Genomic DNA, 20,612 nt, shown 5'->3' on the forward strand with positions numbered 1-20,612 from the left:
GGCGGAGAGCAGCAGCCGCCTCCAGATACAGGCACGTATGGCGGAGAGCAGCAGCCGCCTCCAGATACAGGCACGTATGGCGGAGTGCAGCAGCCGCCTCCAGATACAGGCACGTATGGCGGAGTGCAGCAGCCGCCTCCAGATACAGGCACGTATGGCGGTGTGTAGCAGCCGCCTCCAGACACAGGCACGTACGGCGGAGTGCAGCAGCCGCCTCCAGATACAGTCACGTATGGCAGAGAGCGGCGACCGCCTCCAGATACAGTCACGTACGGCAGAGAGCGGCGACCGCCTCCAGATACAGTCACGTACGGCAGAGAGCGGCGACTGCCTCCAGATACAGGCACGTATGGTGGAGAGCAGCAGCCGCCTCCAGATGCAGTCATGTATGGCGGAGTGCAGCAGCCGCCTCCAGATACAGGCACGTATGGCGGAGTGCAGCCGCCGCCTCCAGATACAGGCACGTACGGCGGAGTGCAGCCGCCGCCTCCAGATACAGGCACGTACGGCGGAGTGCAGCCGCCGCCTCCAGATACAGGCACGTATGGCGGAGAGCAGCAGCCGCCTCCAGATACAGGCACGTACGGCGGAGTGCAGCCGCCGCCTCCAGATACAGGCACGTATGGCGGAGAGCAGCAGCCGCCTCCAGATACAGGCACGTATGGTGGAGTGCAGCAGCCGCCTCCAGATACAGTCACGTACGGCGGAGAGCAGCAGCCGTCTCCAGATACAGTCACGTACGGCAGAGAGCAGCAGACGCCTCCAGATACAGTCACGTATGGTGGAGTGCAGCAGACGCCTCCAGATACAGTCACGTATGGTGGAGAGCAGCAGCCGCCTCCAGATACAGTCACGTATGGTGGAGAGCAGCAGCCGCCTCCAGATACAGTCATGTACGGCGGAGAGCAGCAGACGCCTCCAGATACAGTCACGTAGGGTGGAGTGCAGCCGCCTCCAGATACAGTCACGTATGGTGGAGAGCAGCAGCCGCCTCCAGATACAGTCACGTATGGTGGAGTGCAGCAGCCGCCTCCAGATACAGTCACGTATGGTGGAGTGCAGCAGCCGCCTCCAGATACAGTCACGTATGGTGGAGAGCAGCAGCCGCCTCCAGATACGGGCACGTATGGCGGAGTGCAGCAGCCGCCTCCAGATACAGGCACGTATGGCGGAGAGCAGCAGCCGCCTCCAGATACAGGCACGTACGGCGCAGTGCAGCAGCCGCCTCCAGATACAGGCACGTATGGCGGAGAGCAGCAGCCGCCTCCAGATACAGGCACGTACGGCGGAGTGCAGCAGCCGCCTCCAGATACAGGCATGTACGGCGGAGAGCAGCAGCCGCCTCCAGATACAGGCACGTATGGCGGAGAGCAGCAGCCGCCTCCAGATACAGGCACGTATGGCGGAGTGCAGCAGCCGCCTCCAGATACAGGCACGTATGGCGGAGTGCAGCAGCCGCCTCCAGATACAGGCACGTATGGTGGAGTGCAGCAGCCGCCTCCAGATACAGTCACGTATGGTGGAGTGCAGCAGCCGCCTCCAGATACAGTCACGTATGGTGGAGTGCAGCAGCCGCCTCCAGATACAGTCACGTATGGTGGAGTGCAGCAGCCGCCTCCAGATACGGGCACGTATGGCGGAGTGCAGCCGCCGCCTCCAGATGCAGTCATGTACGGCGGAGTGCAGCCGCCGCCTTCAGATACAGGCATGTACGGCGGAGTGCAGCCGCCGCCTCCAGATACAGGCATGTACGGCGGAGTGCAGCAGCCGCCTCCAGATACAGGCATGTACGGTGGAGAGCAGCCGCCGCCTCCAGATACAGGCACGTACGGCGGAGAGCAGCAGCCGCCTCCAGATACAGGCACGTATGGCGGAGAGCAGCAGCCGCCTCGAGATACAGGCACGTATGGCGGAGAGCAGCAGCCGCCTCGAGATACAGGCACGTATGGCGGAGAGCAGCAGCCGCCTCCAGATACAGGCACGTACGGCGGAGAGCGGCAGCAACAAGAAGTTTCTGCAAATTCACCACAAATTGTCTCATTTACTGACCCCCGGATAGAAGATAATGGGACTTTTTGGGGGTCCGCTGTGATTGCAGCTGGTTTCTTTCCCTCTTTTGTCATTTTCTACTTTTGTAAATTTCCTACAATAAATTATTTTTACACGTAACTTTTTTTTTGTCCAATAATGAGATAAACGACTTCTCATACATTTATTTCTATATGACAAAATAAATCTTTGTACAATTTTAGCACAAGGCTGCTCTCCACCCTCCTGACACAGAGCGACGACACCGCTCCCGCACTCTATTATTGCAGACTGCGGACCTCCAGAGCCGCCCCTCCCCCGCCGCCTCGCGGAGGGCAGGAAGCCATTACTTTTGCGCCATGAGACATAATTCTGGCGAGCGCGGCGTCTCAGTCCCAGACTAGAAAAATACACACAGAGCATCAGCGAGGAACTTCTACAACCCTCCGAAAATAAACAGCCTCTGATCTCCTGCGAGGGGCTCCGGGACTGGGACAGATCCCCCCCAGAACGGAGCCGGAGGGGTCCGGAAACCGGAGAGCGAGGTCTTCAGAGGCGTCACACAATCAGATCGACACCTTTATATCCATTTATAGCTCAATTCTACATAGAATATTCAGAAAACTGCACTCTGTCCTCCAGTCACATCCAAAACTGCTGCAGAACGTTACCATTGCGGCGGCAGATCTCTGCACAGAGCGGAAGGAAACGTACGGCTCGGCTTCGGCTGGAAGTTCACCATTTTCACTACCACTGCTTGCTGTCATTGGTACTTGCGTACAAAGTACAAACGGAATACTTCTCACAGCTGAGGGTGTGTTACAATGTATCCAGTCTTGACAATCCTCTCCAGCAGGATACGTTTGGTTTTAGCTGTATTCACCGTGTTCTATATTAGCCTCGGGACCCCCTTTGATTCTGATAAACCAAAGACCACCATAGGATAGAACTACAAAGGGCGCTGGGTCCTAAAAGGCAGCTGGTTTACAGGATTGTGTAGATTGGATACATTGTAACAAACGCTCAGCTGTGAGAAAAGTGGCTACATTTTTAATCAGGTTAATAATTAAGAATTTTCCCATTCACTGACAGCAAGCAGAGCTCTTATAAAATGGTGAATAATTCAGTAAATGATGAATTTGCTTCATCCGGAGCCGCGCTGCGGGGATTTCCAATGTCAATGCCTCGGGTGGGATTTTTTTCTGGCGGCCCCCCGGTATATTCCAGTGATTGTACCAGTGTCGGCCTCGCACCGGTGCCGCCAGAGTTAATCCTCCGGGCAGCAGCGCCATCACGCTGATTACTTCCGCACTCTAGAATAATCCCGGTTCCTGCGCTCCCTGTAGTCATAATCATCCTCCTCCTCCGATTCCTCATCACTATCATCCTCATCATCCACTTGCTGCTGTCGCTTCACGCTGTTCGCCAGGCTCTGCAAGAGAGAGGTCGCAGCTGTAACTACAACTCCCATTATGTCCTCATTACTTTATATATTCTATTTTTTTTTTTATGCGGTACAGATATATGTACCAGGTCTCTAGTCACATCCAAAGCTGCATCCAGAATTTTGCTGGTTTCCAGATTGCACAAATGACATGTCTGATTGCAGAATGTGCAGATATTGTGATACATTTTTAAAACAGCCAGCGGGATAAATATATATATATATATATATATATATGTGTGTTTTTTATGCAGCTCTGGCTGTGACTGGAGTAAAAGACACAATATTACTTTTATTACTCATCTACTTTCTCTAAATAATGAAGAAAAAAAAGAGGAAAATGTTTATATAAACTACACAGAGTCAGTCACTATAGTGACACAAGTCTGCATAGGAGCTGCATACCCAAAACGAAAGATTTATTTGCATTGAAAAATGCAAAAAAAATAAAAAATCTGGACGTATCTAATTAGAATTGAGGATAAGGAGAATGCCCCCAACAGACAGTGGTGCCGCCTCCCTGCTCCGCACGATCCTACAAGCCGCGAGCTCGGCAGCGGAGGAGGAGGATCACAGCGGCTCAGTAATTTCCATGCATCCGCTGATCTGCGGCCCTCAGCGTGTGAGCAGTAATTACACCCAGCGGGCGGCCGCCTCCAGAGCAGCGGATCTGCCGCCGCCGTCCTGCGTCTTTGTCTTGCCTCTCGCGACTTCACGCTGTGCGCCGCCATCTCTTGGTCGCACGTTTTTTAATTTCCTGAAACCCTTCTCACTTACCGGCGCGGTGATTCATGTGAGGGACGATCGTGCCGAGAGGATTATTACCGTCCTTAGGCGAAAAGTCAGGAAATGTCGGCACTTTACTTCTTTCTTTCTTTCTTTTTTTAACCCTTCAATAGCTGCAGCTTGGACTGATCCTCCGGATTGAATTTAAAGAAAAGCTGGGTGACAACCTGTATGGAAGCTGCAGGTGGACGCACTAAGAGTTGTCAGCCATCTTTCCCAGGCTCCTGCATGTCACACCAGTATCCCTATATGGCCGGCACTGCGGGGGCCGTACTGGTACCCATGGCGGTTCCAGTACTAAGCAGCTTTGCCATTCAGGGGTCTAGGAAATCTGTGTGCCATGTGAAGGCTGAAGTGGCAATATTTATAATCCCCCACAGCTCAGTATGAGGGTTTTTTTCCACCCCTTATGGTGGTCACCACGGCGGCTGCCACCCAGCTTTCCCCAGAACAGATAAATACTACCATCTCACCGTGCTGCTCGTGTGCTGCCACGTGGCGTTGGAGGAGATGTTGGTGGCGGGGACGGGTCGAGCGTCCTGTGTCCCGGTGTTTATATGAATCTTTGACCGAAAATCCTGAGACACAAATGAATAGATTACTACTATCCCCCTTCCTGAACCGCGGGGGGGAGCGGCCATCATCCCTCCGCAGGGGGGACTACCGCCACCTCGTGCTCCGAGCGTCCCGCTACCTCCATGTCTCTCTCCAGGTCGCACTCCTGCAGTCCGTGGAAGGCGTCGGTATAAACCTCCAGCGCTCGGGCGTGAAAGATCATCTCCACCGTCAGGAAATCGGAAAAGATTTTCTATACGAAAAAAAAAAAGATTTCAAAATTTACTAAAAATAATAAAATTCCACTACTCCTCGGCTGGTGAAGACCCCCCGATAGCTCCAGCTTTCCTGCAGAGCAACACAGATCTTCTGCACTGGTATTAGTGTCAGTCCTCACTGCCGTTCTAAGATTCTGTTCAAGCTCTAAAGGACGGGAATTACAGAGCTCTGATGGTTTCCCTTAGAAACAGTCAGCAGTTAAGCTCCACCCTGTTGTCAGTCGTTACCTGAATGTCCTTGATTTTCTGCTGCTGGAAGTTGTCGATGATCTCCTCCAGCTGCTGCGTGGTGCGCGCCGCGTCTACAGAGGCTTTCTGCACACTGGACTCTGCCTGAGAAGAGGAAGGAAACCGTGGCTGGACGGCAGAGATAAAACTGCCTGGCACCACCAAACCCTGAGACTGCAGCCGCTGCAGGGCCACGGAAGACGCCCAGGTTATACCGGCTGCACATGTATAATTATATACAGGAGATGCCCAGGTTATACCAGCTGTACATATATAATTATATACAGGAGATACCCAGGTTATACCAGCTGTACATATATAATTATATACAGGAGATACCCGGGTTATACCAGCTGTACATGTATAATTATATACAGGAGATGCCCAGGTTATACCAGCTGTACATATAGAATTGTACACAGGAGATGCCCAGGTTATACCGGCTGTACATATATAATTATATACAGGAGATACCCGGGTTATACCGGCTGTACATATATAATTCTATACAGGGGATGCCCGGGTTATACCGGCTGTACATATATAATTATATACAGGACATGCCCAGGTTATACCAGCTGTACATATATAATTATATACAGGAGATGTCCAGGTTATACCAGCTGTACATATATAATTATATACAGGGGATGTCCAGGTTATACCGGCTGTACATATATAATTATATACAGGAGATGCCCAGGTTATACCGGCTGTACATATATAATTATATACAGAAAATGCCCAGGTTATACCAGCTGTACATATATAATTATATACAGGAGATACCCGGGTTATACTAGCTGTACATATATAATTATATACAGGAGATACCCAGGTTATACCAGCTGTACATATATAATTCTATACAGGGGATGCCCGGATTATACCGGCTGTACATATATAATTATATACAGGAGATACCCGGGTTATACTGGCTGTACATATATAATTATATACAGGAGATACCCAGGTTATACCGGCTCTACATATATAATTATATACAGGAGATACCCGGGTTATACCGGCTGTACATATATAATTCTACAGAGGAGACACCCAGGTTATCCCAGCTGCACATGTATTCTACAGAGGAGAAGCACAGGTTATACCAGCTGTATACAGATGCCCATGTTATACCAGCTGTACATATATAATTATATACAGGAGATGCCCAGGTTATACCAGCTGCACATAAATAATTATATATAGGAGACGCCCAGGTTATATCAGCTGTATATATATAACTATATATTGGAGATGCCCGGGTTATACCAGCTGTACATATATAATTATATACTGGAGATGCCCGGGTTATACCAGCTGTACATATATAATTATATACAGGAGATGCCCGGGTTATACCAGCTGTACAAATATATAATTATATACAGGAGATGCCCAGGTTATTCCGGCTGTACATATATAACTATATACAGGAGATGCCCAGGTTATACAGCTGTACATACAGTACAGACCAAAAGTTTGGACACACCTTCTCATTTAAAGATTTTTCTGTATTTTCATGACTATGAAAATTGTACATTCACACTGAAGGCATCAAAACTATGAATTACCACATGTGGAATTATATACTTAACAAAAAAGTGTGAAACCACTGAAAATATGTCTTATATTCTAGGGTCTTCACAGTAGCCACCTTTTGCTTTGATGACTGCTTTGCACACTCTTGGCATTCTCTTGATGAGCCTCAAGAGGTAGTCACCGGAAATGGTCTTCCAACAATCTTGAAGGAGTTCCCAGAGATGCTTAGCACTTGTTGGCCCTTTTGCCTTCACTCTGCGGTCCAGTTCACCCAAAACCATCTCGATTGGGTTCAGGTCTGGTGACTGTGGAGGCCAGGTCATCTGGCGTAGCCCCCATCACTCTCCTTCTTGGTCAAATAGCCCTTACACAGCCTGGAGGTGTTTGGGGTCATTGTCCTGTTGAAAAATAAATGATGGTCCAACTAAACGCAAACCGGATGGAATAGCATGCCGCTGCAAGATGCTGTGGTAGCCATGCTGGTTCAGTATGCCTTCAATTTTGAATAAATCCCCAACAGTGTCACCAGCAAAGCCCCCCCACACCATCACACCTCCTCCTCCATGCTTCACGGTGGGAACCAGGCATGTAGAGTCCATCCGTTCACCTTTTCTGCGTCGCACAAAGACACGGTGGTTGGAACCAAAGATCTCAAATTTGGACTCATCAGACCAAAGCACAGATTTCCACTGGTCTAATGTCCATTCCTTGTGTTCTTTAGCCCAAACAAGTCTCTTCTGCTTGTTGCCTGTCCTTAGCAGTGGTTTCCTAGCAGCTATTTTACCATGAAGGCCTGCTGCACAAAGTCTCCTCTTAACAGTTGTTGTAGAGATGTGTCTGCTGCTAGAACTCTGTGTGGCATTGACCTGGTCTCTAATCTGAGCTGCTGTTATCCTGCGATTTCTGAGGCTGGTGACTCGGATAAACTTATCCTCAGAAGCAGAGGTGACTCTTGGTCTTCCTTTCCTGGGGCGGTCCTTATGTGAGCCAGTTTCTTTGTAGCACTTGATGGTTTTTGCAACTGCACTTGGGGACACTTTCAAAGTTTGCCCAATTTTTCGGACTGACTGACCTTCATTTCTTAAAGTAATGATGGCCACTCGTTTTTCTTTACTTAGCTGCTTTTTTCTTGCCATAATACAAATTCTAACAGTCTATTCAGTAGGACTATCAGCTGTGTATCCACCAGACTTCTGCACAACACAACTGATGGTCCCAACCCCATTTATAAGGCAATAAATCCCACTTATTAACCCTGACAGGGCAAACCTGTGAAGTGAAAACCATTTCCGGTGACTACCTCCTGAAGCTCATCAAGAGAATGCCAAGAGTGTGCAAAGCAGTCATCAAAGCAAAAGGTGGCTACTGTGAAGACCCTAGAATATAAGACATATTTTCAGTTGTTTCACACTTTTTTGTTAAGTATATAATTCCACATGTGGTAATTCATAGTTTTGATGCCTTCAGTGTGAATGAACAATTTTCATAGTCATGAAAATACAGAAAAATATTTAAATGAGGTGTGTCCAAACTTTTGGTCTGTACTGTATATAATTATATACAGGAGATGCCCACGTTATACCGGCTGTACATATATAATTATATACAGGAGATGCCCACGTTATACCGGCTGTACATATATAATTATATACAGGAGACGCCCAGGTTATACCAGCTGTACATATATAATTATATACAGGAGATGCCCAGGTTATACCAGCTGTACATATATAATTATATACAGGAGATGCCCAGGTTATACCATCGGTACATATATAATTATATACAGGAGATGCCCAGGTTATATCAGCTGTACATAATTATATACAGGAGATGCCCAGGTTATACCATCTGTACATATATAATTATATACAGGAGATGCCCAGGTTATACCAGCCGTACATATATAATTATATACAGGAGATGCCCAGGTTATAGCGGCTGTACATATATAATTATATACAGGAGACGCCCAGGTTATACCGGCTGTACATATATAATTATATACAGAAGATGCCCAGGTTATACCAGCTGTACATATATAATTATATACAGGAGACGCCCAGGTTATACCGGCTGTACATATATAATTATATACAGGAGACGCCCAGGTTATACCAGCTGTACATATATAATTATATACAGGAGATGCCCAGGTTATACCAGCTGTACATATATAATTAAATACAGGAGACGCCCAGGTTATACCAGCTGTACATATATAATTATATACAGGAGATGCCCAGGTTATACCAGCTGTACATATATAATTATATACAGGAGACGCCCAGGTTATGCCAGCTGTACATATATAATTATATACAGGAGATACCCAGGTTATACCAGCTGTACATATATAATTATATACAGGAGACGCCCAGGTTATACCAGCTGTATATATATAATTATATACAGGAGATGCTCAGGTTATACCAGCTGTACATATATAATTATATGCAGGAGACGCCCAGGTTATACCGGCTGTACATATATAATTATATGCAGGAGACGCCCAGGTTATACCAGCTGTACATATATAATTATATGCAGGAGACGCCCAGGTTATACCGGCTGTACATATATAATTATATACAGGAGACGCCCAGGTTATACCAGCTGTACATATATAATTATATACAGGAGACGCCCAGGTTATACCAGCTGTATATATATAATTATATACAGGAGATGCTCAGGTTATACCAGCTGTACATATATAATTATATGCAGGAGACGCCCAGGTTATACCAGCTGTACACATATAATTATATACAGGAGACGCCCAGGTTATACCGGCTGTACATATATAATTATATACAGGAGACGCCCAGGTTATACCGGCTGTACATATATAATTATATACAGGAGATTCCCGGGTTATACCAGCATGCTCCGTATCACTAAATACTAGATATATAATGTAAACGATGGTGCTGACCGCCGTGGTGTAAATCTCTGGTGGTCTTGTCTCATTAATTATCAGAGAAGCCGGAGCTGCGCTGTTAACGAAGCCGTGAACGTGTGATACGATTACACAGATCTTGTTTGTACCAAGGGAATAAAATTGCAATTTATCAGGAATTACGTTGTTTTCTATCATTTTTAAATACTGTGAACTCTTGTTTCCATTTCAAGGTAACCTGGAAAATATACTGAGGATACTATAATCTGACCACCAGGGGCGCTGTGCCATAGATTGAGAAGAGATACTACAGGCTGAATGCAGGTTTATATCCATTTTAGTTCACTGCAATGTATTTAAAGAAAAATGAAGAATACTGCAAGTCTCTTGCTGCGTTATGCATGTAGCCGCTATGCAGACTTCAGGCGTATGCAGTAGCTGTATAGTTACAGGCTATAACCCTGTGCTTAGTCTGATCTTAAATCGAATGATTTATTTTCTTACACTTTGATAAAATTTTCTTGATCACTGCATGGAATGAGAACAGATTTACAGGTAATGCCCACTGAGCTCTGAGCCTGCAGCTCCACAAGCAGCACATCAGATAATACACAGGTCCTGGAAGTAAGAGCCAGATATATGGGCTACAGCACTGAGAGCAGAGGGGAATTGGCTCCACTGGGCTCTGAACCTGCAGCTCCACAAGCAGCAAGTCAGAGAATGCAGGTCCTCGAGCAAAAGCAGTATCCGTGTAAGATCGGAGGAGTGAAATCCTAGAGCATTGAAAGAAAAAAGGGAGCACATTTACAGGTAACACCCACAAAGCTCTGAATCTGCAGCATGTGAGAGAATGCGGGTCGTCAATGTAAAAGTGGCAAAACTGGTATCCATGCCATGTCTGTTTGAGAGAAATAGGGAGAGCCTTCTACCTGCAGCTCCTCAAGCAAGTTGTCAGAGAATGTAGGTTGAAACAGTGGGATATGAGGTAAAGACACAGGCATATGGGCAGCAGCACATAGAAGACAGGAAGCACTTTCACAGAAAACACCCACTAAGCTCTGAACCTGCAGCTCTACAAGCATCATGTTAGCATATACTGATCCTCAGAGTTAAAACAGTAAGACTGATATGCTAGACATGTCTGTATGAGGGAAGGGGAGAGGTAGACACAGACATTTGGTGATAAGATTGAGCAGATTCACAGGCAACATCCACCGGGCTCTGAACCTGCAGCGCCACAAGCATCATGTTAGAGAATGCAGTTCCTCAGTTAAAACAGTAAGACTGATATGCTAGACATGTCTGTATGAGAGAAGGGGAGAGGTAAGACACAGACATTTGGCACAAAGATTGAGCAGACTCACAGGCAACACCCACCGAGCTCTGAACCTGCAGCTCTACAAGCATCATATTAGAGAATGCAGTTCCTCAGAGTTAAAACAGTAAGACTGGTATGCTAGACATGTCCGTATGAGAGAAGGGTAGAGGTAAGACACAGACATTTGGCCCAGAGATTGAGCAGCTTCACAGGCAACACCCACCGAGCTCTGAACTTGCAGCTCCACAAGCAGCATGGAAAAGGCAGTAAAAGCTAAAGCAGTGGTCAGGCAAACTATAGCCTTAAACCGACAGCCGCAGGCCAAATTATCATTTTCACAACTTCCTTCATGTAAAATTTGTGGACGGCGTTAATGCCGCCATATTGTTTCTCTTTACTTTAAGTGCAATAATGAATAGTTGTGAAAGTGATGACTGAGGGGTCAAATATCTACATCCGAGACCCCCCAGCTGCGCTCTCCTGCTGTTGCTAGACTGTAACTCCTAAAGCCGAGAGCTGCAGTCATGTAACAGCTCGAGAGTCACAATTTGGCCTCGGCATCTCTACAGCACTGACAGAACGTGGCAGCTGGAATAAGTCATCCCGTACAGGTGCAATGAGCCGCTGACTGTCTGCAGAGCCGCTGACTGTCTGCAGTGCTCCCCGGGGGCTTCACACCTCTAATGCAGGACACCAGGTCATGGTTATGTACGTGACTTAGACCAGATGTGCTGCACATGGCGCAGGTTACCTTGTTTTGGACGTCATTGGAAGACTGAAAAGCAACAAAAAAGGACAGAAATAATGAGCGTGAATATACTATGAATTTACACTGTAAAGTCCCTAGAAATCCTGGACTGAGCTGTAAGGAGTGCGTCCCGCCTGTAGGTGGCGGTGCTGTGGAGGAGTGACTCACAACAACCAATCAAATGCTAGAACACTGACAGCTGGAATCCGATTGGACGCTTCAGACAACACCCACACTATGAGGTTTGCAGCGCCTCGCTGGGATCGCCCGCATGACGACAGTTTACGGTTTTCTTTACATGCGCTCTAGATGTAGGAATTTATTTATGTTCGGCCCCTTTAAATGAGGCTTATATTATGGTTACAGCTGTAAAGTGTCTGATAATAGCCGGGAAATTAAATGTGACTCATCGGAGTGAGGATCCCTGGACCGCGGGTGAAGAGTCGGCACACCGGCCGATAATGGAAATGTAACAAGCGGGAGATTAGGAGCCAGCCATAATGAACTATTATTATCTGGTAATTCTCACTCGTTTGGTCTCATGTTCCAGCGGCAGCGAAGGTCAACGCCAAGAAAGAAACCGTATTATCTACAAAGATTTCATCCGAAAAAAACCGCCATTCTGTGTGTGCTGTAAAAGGGATAGAAAGGGGCCAAGCTCACGTTATACCAGCTGTATATATATCATTATATACGGGGGATGCCCAGGTTATACCGGCTGTACATATATCATTATATACAGGAGATGCCCAGGTTATACCAGCTGTACATATATCATTATATACGGGGGATGCCCAGGTTATACCAGCTGTACATATATAATTATATACAGGAGATACCCAGGTTATACCAGCTGTACATATATCATTATATACAGGAGATGCCCAGGTTATACCAGCTGTACATATATCATTATATACAGGAGATGCCCAGGTTATACCAGCTGTACATATATCATTATATACAGGAGATGCCCAGGTTATACCGGCTGTACATATATCATTATATACGGGGGATGCCCAGGTTATACCAGCTGTACATATATCATTATATACGGGGGATGCCCAGGTTATACCAGCTGTACATATATAATTATATACAGGAGATGCTCAGGTTATACCAGCTGTACATATATAATTATATACAGGAGATGCCCAGGTTATACCGGCTGTACATATATCATTATATACGGGGGATGCCCAGGTTATACCAGCTGTACATATATCATTATATACGGGGGATGCCCAGGTTATACTAGCTGTACATATATAATTATATACAGGAGATGCCCAGGTTATACCAGCTGTACATATATCATTGTATACAGGAGATGCCCAGGTTATACCAGCTGTACATATATCATTATATACAGGAGATGCCCAGGTTATACCAGCTGTACATATATAATTATATACAGGAGATACCCAGTTTATACCAGCTGTACATATATCATTATATACAGGAGATGCCCAGGTTATACCAGCTGTACATATATAATTATATACAGGAGATACCCAGGTTATGCCAGCTGTACATATATCATTATATTCAGGAGATGCCCAGGTTATACCAGCTGTACATATATCATTATATACAGGAGATGCCCAGGTTATACCAGCTGTACATATATCATTATATACAGGAGATGCCCAGGTTATACCAGCTGTACATATATCATTATATACAGGCGATGCCCAGGTTATACCAGATGTACATATATAAATCTATACAGGAGATGCCCGGGTTAACCAGCTGTACATATATAATTATATACAGGAGATGCCCAGGTTATACCAGCTGTACATATATAATTATATACAGGAGATGCCCAGGTTATACCAGCTGTACATATATAATTATATACAGGAGATGCTCAGGTTATACCAGCTGTACATATATCATTATATACAGGAGATGCCCAGGTTATACCAGCTGTACATATATCATTATATACAGGAGATGCCTAGGTTATACCAGCTGTACATATATAATTATATACAGGAGATGCCCAGGTTATACCAGCTGTACATATATAATTATATACAGGAGATGCCCAGGTTATACCAGCTGTACATATATAATTATATACAGCAGATGCCCATGTTATACCAGCTGTACATATATAATTATATACAGGAGATGCCCAGGTTATACCAGCTGTACATATATAATTATATACAGGAGATGCTCAGGTTATACCAGCTGTACATATGTAATTATATACAGGAGATGCTCAGGTTATACCGGCTGTACATATATAATTATATACAGGAGATGCCCAGGTTATACCGGCTGTACATATATAATTATATACAGGAGATGCCCAGGTTATACCAGCTGTACATATATAATTATATACAGGAGATGCCCAGGTTATACCGGCTGTACATATATAATTATATACAGGAGATGCCCAGGATATACCGGCTGTACATATATAATTATATACAGGAGATGCCCAGGTTATACCGGCTGTACATATATCATTATATACAGGAGATGCCCAGGTTATACCAGCTGTACATATATCATTATATACAGGAGATGCCCAGGTTATACCAGCTGTACATATATCATTATATACAGGAGATGCCCAGGTTATACCAGCTGTACATATATAATTATATACAGGAGATGCCCAGGTTATACCAGCTGTACATATATAATTATATACAGGAGATGCCCAGGTTATACCAGCTGTACATATATAATTATATACAGGAGATGCCCAGGTTATACCAGCTGTACATATATAATTATATACAGGAGATGCCCAGGTTATACCAGCTGTACATATATAATTATATACAGGAGATGCTCAGGTTATACCAGCTGTACATATGTAATTATATACAGGAGATGCCCAGGTTATACCAGCTGTACATATATAATTATATACAGGAGATGCCCAGGTTATACCAGCTGTACATATATCATTATATACAGGAGATGCCCAGGTTATACCAGCTGTACATATATAATTATATACAGGAGATGCTCAGGTTATACCAGCTGTACATATATCATTATATACAGGAGATGCCCAGGTTATACCAGCTGTACATATATAATTATATACAGGAGATGCCCAGGTTATACCAGCTGTACATATATAATTATATACAGGAGATGCCCAGGTTATACCAGCTGTACATATATAATTATATACAGGAGATGCCCAGGTTATACCAGCTGTATATATATAATTATATACAGGATATACCCAGGTTATACCAGCTGTACATATATAATTATATACAGGAGATACCCAGGTTATACCAGCTGTACATATATAATTATATACAGGAGATACCCAGGTTATACCGGCTGTACATATATAATTATATACAGGAGATGCCCAGGTTATACCAGCTGTACATATATAATTATATACAGGAGATGCCCAGGTTATACCAGCTGTATATATATATAATTATATACAGGATATACCCAGGTTATACCAGCTGTACATATATAATTATATACAGGAGATGCCCAGGTTATACCAGCTGTATATATATAATTATATACAGGATATACCCAGGTTATACCAGCTGTACATAAGAAGGTGCATTTCTATCTGATAGAAGGACGCTATACATTATACATTCTCTTTACTCATCCAATGGACATGTGGACTCCAGGCTATGTAGGAGGGCTGCGGACTTGGTCCAGGAGCTGACGATCACTCTGGTACAGATCGTCTCTTTCCTGCTCATCAGATATTACTTAGTATTAGACACTCACCTGAGACTGGATGATGGAGTCAAGGAGCAAATCTCACAGGAGTGATCACCCCCAATATTACCCCTAGGGAGATCTGATCCTCTAGTGAAGGACATGAAGACCTCCCACTGCACATGTTTAATACTCTGATGCCTGTGCAGGATCATCACCCATCGGCCACCTGAGCTGGGCCCCAACCCTTCAAGGGCCACATAGAAAGCATGGCGGCTATACGCAGTTACTGCATGTTATATATACAACTCCTATATCTACAGGTGAACAGTGTCTGAGGAACTACAAGTCTCATGACACTCTGCAGATTGCATCTGGCTTTAGTCGTGTGGCCTCAGTGCATTATTGGACGGGTTTCTCATTTCTTATGTTACTAAGTGATACATTGTAGCATGTACAGGATACAATCATGTGACGGTCGGACGGCGCCCTGTGCCGCAACTTCTCCAACTTCTGCAGCTCTTTTATTTCCTTGTTCCTCACAGTGTTGAATTTCTTTATTTCTGCCTGAGAGAAGGAAGAAGAAAAAATAGAAAGACAATTTGGAAGACGAACATAAGAAGTATAAAAGAAAGGAGGAAGAAGAAGAGAACAAACAATATAAAGAAAGATGAAAAGAGGAGGGAACAGGGCAAGAAGCGGAGGTAGAAGAGAGGAGAAAGGAGGAAGAAGAGAAAAACAAAAAAAGAAGAGGCGAAAGACCAGGAAAAGCAGGAAGAAAAAGAGAAAAAAAAAGGAGGATGAGATAATGAATAGAAGGAAAACAAGGAAGAAGAGAAAAGATGATGATGATGATGCAAAGGCGAATAAGAAAAGGAAAAAAAGAAAAAAAAGAAAGGAAGAATAGGAGTAAGGGGAAGTTGAAGAGAAGGAGGAAGATGAGTAGGGAAAAGAAAAAGAAGAAAATGTAGGAAAGAATGAAAAAGAAGGGATATGGAAGATGCAAAGAAAAAGTCAGAAGTAAGAGGAAGAAAAGACACAAGAGGAAGGAAGGAGAGAAGAAGAGAAGGGAAAGAAGGTAGAAAATGAAAAGATGAAGATGCAGAATGAAAAAGGAAGAAGATGAAGAAGAGAAAAGACACAATGTAACAGATGACGCACTTCAGATAAATGACATAGAAATTCTTACCCTTTTCTCCTTTATTAGGGGTCCGTATACCTTCATCGGGGTCACGACTTTGGTTTCTAGTCTCTCCACCTACAGAGCGGAGAATATGTGATGACACAGGGAGGGGTCCGACAAAGAGCTGAGCACAATGGAGTCTGCAACATTCACTGGTCAAAATCTAAATGTGGACAGTAACCTCAGGGAATGACCCCAATCTGGGCCCCTGTGCGCTCGTGGGGCCCTCGTAAGAATATCTGATGTGAAAGCGCTGCACTGGCCCAATAGTGGTTCTTTTTCACGTTTCGGGCTTTGATTTCCCTCCTTTAATACTGGGAATATGTAGCCTATAGGTAACAAGTATTCCTGGCGATCGGATAGAGATCATGTATTGGCCATTATGGCCGCCATGAAACGCGAACGATACCAGCGCATTTCACCAACGTCATCCAATCACAATGTCTCCTTGAGCTGCTCCACCTCCTCCAGGCGGCCTTACACCACTGTCTCTATATATCCCAATGTAATAGGGAAGTTTCCACATCCAGCGCGTTTCGCGCCATCCGCCAGGATGTAATGTAAAGGGCCTTATTGATGATGGGAACATGACCGGGCCGCAGAACCCTCCCCAGTGATCGGCAGCCAGCAATTAACGAGTAAATCATTAGCTCGCCGGCAGTCTTGTTTCCAGGAAAACTGGCTAATTAAGAAGGTTGCGAGGCTGCCCTCACCTCTGTGCTCGGCCCTCCTTCCTGTCGAGAGATCATTTAGCTGCCAGCGGGTTTGATTCATTAACGCGCTTCTGTGTTTCAAATTACCCAGCAAAGGTCATCGTGCGGCGAGCAGGAGCTGAAATCATTACATGCAGATTATGGCTTTGAGGATTAAGGAGCTCCGAATATGGAGATGAGGCTCCGGGAGACGATCGCAGCGCCGCGGCGCTCCCATAACTGAGGTGCGCAGACATAACCGCTGCAGCGGCCGCTTTCTGATTTAGGATGGAGCTTTGCTCGCCCATTTCACCCCTAACTGCGGCAGAGGAGCCACATACAACACCCCATGAGGACCACCGCCACGTAACGACACTGTGTGCAGCAAACGATCCATACTGCCACCGATAAGGACAGGCTGCGACAATCATCGGTGCCTCATCAGGGTTGTACAGGATTAGAAAAACATAGCCGCTTTCTTCCAAAAATATTGCGGCCCCGTCTACAGGTTGTGTCTGGTATTGCACCTCAGCCTCATTGAAGTAAATGGGGCACAGCTGCAATACCAGACACAACCAGTAGACAGGAGTGGCGCTGAATTCACCGTGGCGTGGACAGCACCTACTTTTTGGCAACTTCCCTAATTAGTGGCCTGATCAAACAGTTTGATTGGGGTCTACCAGGGGTGCAAAAACTGCAGTCAGAGGGCCAAAGCTTTTCTGCCACATACTAGGTGGGGGTCCTAGTACTGAATTTGCATTGGGCTCCAGAAAGTTCAGGTTACCCCAATATCGCTAGGGATTTACTGCATTATTATTATTTATTCTACTCACTTATATAGCGCCACCATGTTTCACAGCACTGTGCAGACATCATCACTGTCCCCATTGGGGCTCACAATCTACATTCCCTATCAGTCTGTATCTGGAGTGTGGGAGGAAACCGAGGCAAACACGGGGAGAACATACAAACTCCTTAGAGATGTCGTCCTTGGTGGGATTTGAACCCAGGAACCCAGTGATGCAAAGCCACCCTGCTGCCTTATATATAGTACCATGCTAACCACTAGGCCACCATACTGACCATACCTGCGCATGTCTGTAGTCCTGGATCTTCGCCATCTCCTCCGCCATGTTTTTCATGGCGCTCCTCAGTTCAGGGTTCTCCGTGTTTCCGAAGTCGATGAGTTGCTTGACGAGCTCGTCCGCCTTGTCCCGCAGTTTGGCCGTTTTGCGGGTATATGAGGCCAGTATGGAGCAAAACTGTCCGAAATAATGCTCCGCGTTGGACACCGTGGTCTCCATGATCTTGACCTGAGCATCTCTGCAGAAAGGAAGGGAAGGAGGATGAAGTGTTTCACCCAACACTCAATATTTCCTAAGTGACACGGCTGGACCACACAAGGCTGCAGCACCTAAAGGGTTAAGGTAGATATTACAGGTATGAGGCATATAGCGCCCCTCTGTGTACAACCTATGGAATTGCCTGCAGATGAGTGGAGGACACAATGATCAGCGGCGATCACAACCCGCACAGAACGCCATTATCGGAAATTACCGCCTCGCTGGTACATGAAAGAAGAGCGGTACGGGCAGCGTCAGACTGGAGTGTAAAAGGCCCACCAGTGACTGATTCTCGGGGCCACATTCAGCAATATTACCGGACCCCTGTTAACAAATTTGCCTTTTCTTCCAAGCAACAATAAACTGGTTGATGAGATAATGCAACATTCACTGACAAGGGCAGCAAGTGTCCTGCAACCCTAACTTCTGCACAGGGGCCCACCGGGGGATTCACCTGCTCCCCCGAGGGCCGGTCCGAGCCTGGGTGCAGTTGGAGGGTCAATAGAGTAGGATGTGATCCTCAGGTCCAACTAGTCTGATTGCAAATGGGACTGGTATAGAAGATATAGGAGCAGGTGCCGCTTATCTATGAGGAGGGGGGAACAAACATTTTAATAGTGGAGCAATAAAGGGCATGGAAACATCGGCAGCTTTTAAATAAATATATGGAGACATTAATACCTCTGACTGCTGACAGTGAAAGGAAAAAAAAACACTTTACATCCAAGTAATACAATAAGAACAAACCCTCAGCTGAGAAATATCTGAGGAACAAAGCCTGATACATTGTAACAAAGAGTCAAATTGTGCAGCTGATGTCCAGAGCATTGTCCACACAGATACAATTGTATCACATGCATTGCTGCCCCCATCCTCCAGAGCTGGCACCAGGGGTATGCCCCCTGCAGATCTGCCCCAGGACAAGGTCTGTGCCCTGCTGGGGGCACATCTCACCTGGACAGCACGATGTTCATCCTGGGGGTCTGTGCTGTGGCCTCTCATGCAGTGGGGGCTCAGTGTCTTCCTGCTGCAGCTCCTCTTCTTCTGCAGCGTCTCTCCTGCTCCATAGTAACAAACAAAACAGAAGAGTCCTGGAGGCAACCACAGTCTCCAGGGAGCTGCACACACATCAGCAGGGAGGGGCCCCTGCAACACCAGCTGGCCCTTTAAATGCCTGAGCAACTAGAAACAAAGCTAAAGCGGCAGCAAAGGGGTTAAGTTACCACAATAAAATGTAACCAATTGTATCAAGAGGGGAAAAAGTAACACAGTGTCTGCTGTATCTAATCCTAAATGTGATCCTGTCTGCTGAGTTGTGTATCTAATCCCATCACGTGTGATACTCTACTACACCCCACATCAGGGGTCTCAAACACGTGGCCCGAGGGCCACATGCGGCCCCTGAGGCTGCTTAATGCGGCCCGCAGGCACTGGAGCCCCAGTAATGATTGCAGCCTGCTCCTACAAGTTAGGGACCACCATAAGCCATTACTACAAGATGGGGACCAGGATGGGACCATTACTACAAGCTGGGGACCGGGATGGGGACATTACTACAAGCTGGGGACCGGGATGGGACCATTACTACAAGCTGGGGACCGGGATGGGGACATTACTACAAGCTGGGGACCGGGATGGGGACATTACTACAAGCTGGGGACCGGGATGGGCACATTACTACAAGCTGGGGACTGGGATGGGCACATTACTACAAGCTGGGGACATTACTACAGGCTGGGGACTGTGATGGGCACATTACTACAAGATGGGGACCAGGATGGGCCCATTACTACAAGATGGGGACTAGGAAGGGGCACATTACTACAAGATGGAGACCAGGATGGGCACATTACTACAAGATGGGGACCGGGATGGGCCCATTAC

At 46.0% G+C, this 20,612-nt stretch overlaps 1 protein-coding gene across 1 annotated transcript; it reads right to left on the reverse strand.

Moving 5' to 3' along the window:
- Positions 1 to 2,198: 2,198 nt before the first annotated feature.
- On the reverse strand, positions 2,199 to 19,839 carry CIBAR2 (CBY1 interacting BAR domain containing 2). Its single transcript, XM_073659735.1, has 8 exons — positions 19,683 to 19,839; positions 18,474 to 18,708; positions 16,700 to 16,768; positions 15,976 to 16,077; positions 5,320 to 5,430; positions 4,953 to 5,066; positions 4,732 to 4,836; positions 2,199 to 3,460 (listed from the first exon to the last, which is right to left on the reverse strand). The coding sequence occupies exons 1-8, from the start codon at positions 19,700 to 19,702 to the stop codon at positions 3,329 to 3,331; spliced, it is 888 nt and encodes a 295-aa protein (XP_073515836.1). The 5' UTR covers positions 19,703 to 19,839; the 3' UTR covers positions 2,199 to 3,328.
- Between the last annotated feature and the right edge of the window lie 773 nt (positions 19,840 to 20,612).

The sequence above is a fragment of the Phyllobates terribilis genome, unplaced genomic scaffold (assembly GCF_046119375.1).
Source record: "Phyllobates terribilis strain yellow unplaced genomic scaffold, ASM4611937v1 Scaffold_14__1_contigs__length_39327217, whole genome shotgun sequence".
In the NCBI taxonomy this organism is placed as follows: Eukaryota; Metazoa; Chordata; class Amphibia; order Anura; family Dendrobatidae; genus Phyllobates; species Phyllobates terribilis.